Below are 2,500 nucleotides of genomic sequence, written 5' to 3' on the forward strand. Positions count from 1 at the left end.
ACAGCCCCTCCCCCTGCTGTTCATTTACCATAAACTAGAGAGAGGACAGCCCCTCCCCCTGCTGTTCATTTACCATAAACTAGAGAGAGGACAGCCCCTCCCCCTGCTGTTCATTTACCATAAACTAGAGAGAGGACAGCCCCTCCCCCTGCTGTTCATTTACCATAAACTAGAGAGAGGACAGCCCCTCCCCCTGCTGTTCATTTACCATAAACTAGAGAGAGGACAGCCCCTCCCCCTGCTGTTCATTTACCATAAACTAGAGAGAGGACAGCCCCTCCCCCTGCTGTTCATTTACCATAAACTAGAGAGAGGACAGCCCCTCCCCCTGCTGTTCATTTACCATAAACTAGAGAGAGGACAGCCCCTCCCCCTGCTGTTCATTTACCATAAACTAGAGAGAGGACAGCCCCTCCCCCTGCTGTTCATTTACCATAAACTAGAGAGAGGACAGCCCCTCCCCCTGCTGTTCATTTACCATAAACTAGAGAGAGGACAGCCCCTCCCCCTGCTGTTCATTTACCATAAACTAGAGAGAGGACAGCCCCTCCCCCTGCTGTTCATTTACCATAAACTAGAGAGAGGACAGCCCCTCCCCCTGCTGTTCATTTACCATAAACTAGAGAGAGGACAGCCCCTCCCCCTGCTGTTCATTTACCATAAACTAGAGAGAGGACAGCCCCTCCCCCTGCTGTTCATTTACCATAAACTAGAGAGAGGACAGCCCCTCCCCCTGCTGTTCATTTACCATAAACTAGAGAGAGGACAGCCCCTCCCCCTGCTGTTCATTTACCATAAACTAGAGAGAGGACAGCCACGCCCCCCTCCTGAGACCGGGGCTGACGGACAGATCGGTGAACCAATCAGGGTGCGCGTTTTTCTGAGCCGCGGCCCTCCCATCTAGGCCAGAAATGTCTAGCGTTAGCTCAGGCTAGGTCAGGGACCACCCAGGGTTAGGTCAAGGTCAGGGACCACCCAGGGTTAGGTCAGGGACCACCCAGGGTTAGGTCAGGGACCACCCAGGGTTAGGTCAGGGACTACCCAGGGTTAGGTCAGGGACCACCCAGGGTCAGGATCTCACCTGGATAGCGTTGGGCTCAGTGAAGGGCATCAGGGCCTCCATGGGGACCACCCAGGGGGAGATGGTGGTCCCAAAGTTCTTCCCCAGGAACGGACCCAGTGGAACGTACTCCCACGCCTGGATGTCCCGCGCTGGAACAACACACATGCGTGCACGCACAAAAGGTTAAAATGGCTACAGTATAAATGATCTAATATCTCAGTAGAAAATGATTTTTCACTTGCTTCAGTGCGTCTGAAGGGGCAGCGGTGGCCGAACGGTTTGCGGAGCGGTCTTGATATCGGAAGGTCGCTATAGTTCGTATCCCCGGACCGGCACGTTAAAATTACCACCGTTGAAGTGCCCCTTGGACAAGGCATTGAACCCCCCTACCATGAAATGTTCTATGAGCAGGGCCTGGCTGTAAACAAGTTATTGAGCTTAGTCCAGTTACCCTGGGTAAACACAGTACCTTTCATTTCCTTTTACCTCTAAACATGCTTATGATCATACAAAACATCTAGGTAAATAAAACTGCTGGAAAGGCGTCATTTTCTAAATTGCTGCCTGGAGCTTAAATTGGTTATACCTTCAAATTGGTTACTATTCAACCAAGAAAGGTGGGTTTGGTGTTGGTCTTTATTCATCATAATTCTCAAGCTCTTCTGCAATGTGGATTGTCACATTCCTGAAGTTGACATAGTCCACAGACAGACAGTATAGTACTAGGTAGTCCATATATTCTGCATGAGCAGCAGTGTCTTGCAGGCTGTGGAACAGTAGTACAAGGTAGTCCATATTTTCTGCACGAGGAACAGAGTGTTTTGCAGGCATGTGGAACAGTTACAAGTTGCAATGAATGACCTTCAAGAGACTGTCCGGAGCAACATTCATTGTTGACATGAGTGGGACAAATCTATTGTTCTGGAGGTGCATGGACTGCAGGCCTTAGTCAAGGCCATGGTTGCCTATAGTTATTTAACCATGGTCCCTAATGAGGTGCAGGTGTTACCAGAAGGTGTTGCCAATGACAGGTGTTGTAGTGACAGGTGTTGCCAGTGGTAGGTGTTGCAGTGGCAGGTGTTGCCAGTGACAGGTGTTGCCAGTGGTAGGTGTTGCAGTGGCAGGTGTTGCCAGTGACAGGTGTTGCCAGTGGTAGGTGTTGCAGTGGCAGGTGTTGCCAGTGACAGGTGTTGCCAGTGGAAGACGGCGGAGACAAAGCGTTTTTCGACTGTTCAGGAGGGCTGTGTGTGTGTGTGTGTGTGTGTGTGTGTGTGTGCGTGCGCGCGTTTTCTCTGGTATTATTTATACTAGAGCACTGGCCTACTTGGAACGAAGCAAGTTGGAAATGCATGCCCCCACCCAGATATTATGCCTGTGTCCCTTTTATGCCCATATATGGAGTTCTTTGTCAGGCATGCCCAAATGTGGAGTCTATGC

The 2,500-nt window shown here is 50.6% G+C and overlaps 1 protein-coding gene across 1 annotated transcript in view; it reads right to left on the bottom strand.

Moving 5' to 3' along the window:
- fah (fumarylacetoacetate hydrolase (fumarylacetoacetase)) overlaps positions 1-2,500 on the bottom strand; it is a 21,656-nt gene that overhangs the window by 5,816 nt on the left and 13,340 nt on the right. Inside the window, exon 9 of the mRNA XM_080757700.1 lies at positions 1,082-1,212. Within this exon, the coding sequence (XP_080613826.1) occupies positions 1,082-1,212 (131 nt within the window). The remainder of the gene's footprint in view (positions 1-1,081; positions 1,213-2,500) is intronic.

The sequence above is a fragment of the Protomyctophum bolini genome (assembly GCF_963924005.1).
Source record: "Protomyctophum bolini genome assembly, chromosome: 1".
Taxonomy (NCBI): Eukaryota; Metazoa; Chordata; class Actinopteri; order Myctophiformes; family Myctophidae; genus Protomyctophum; species Protomyctophum bolini.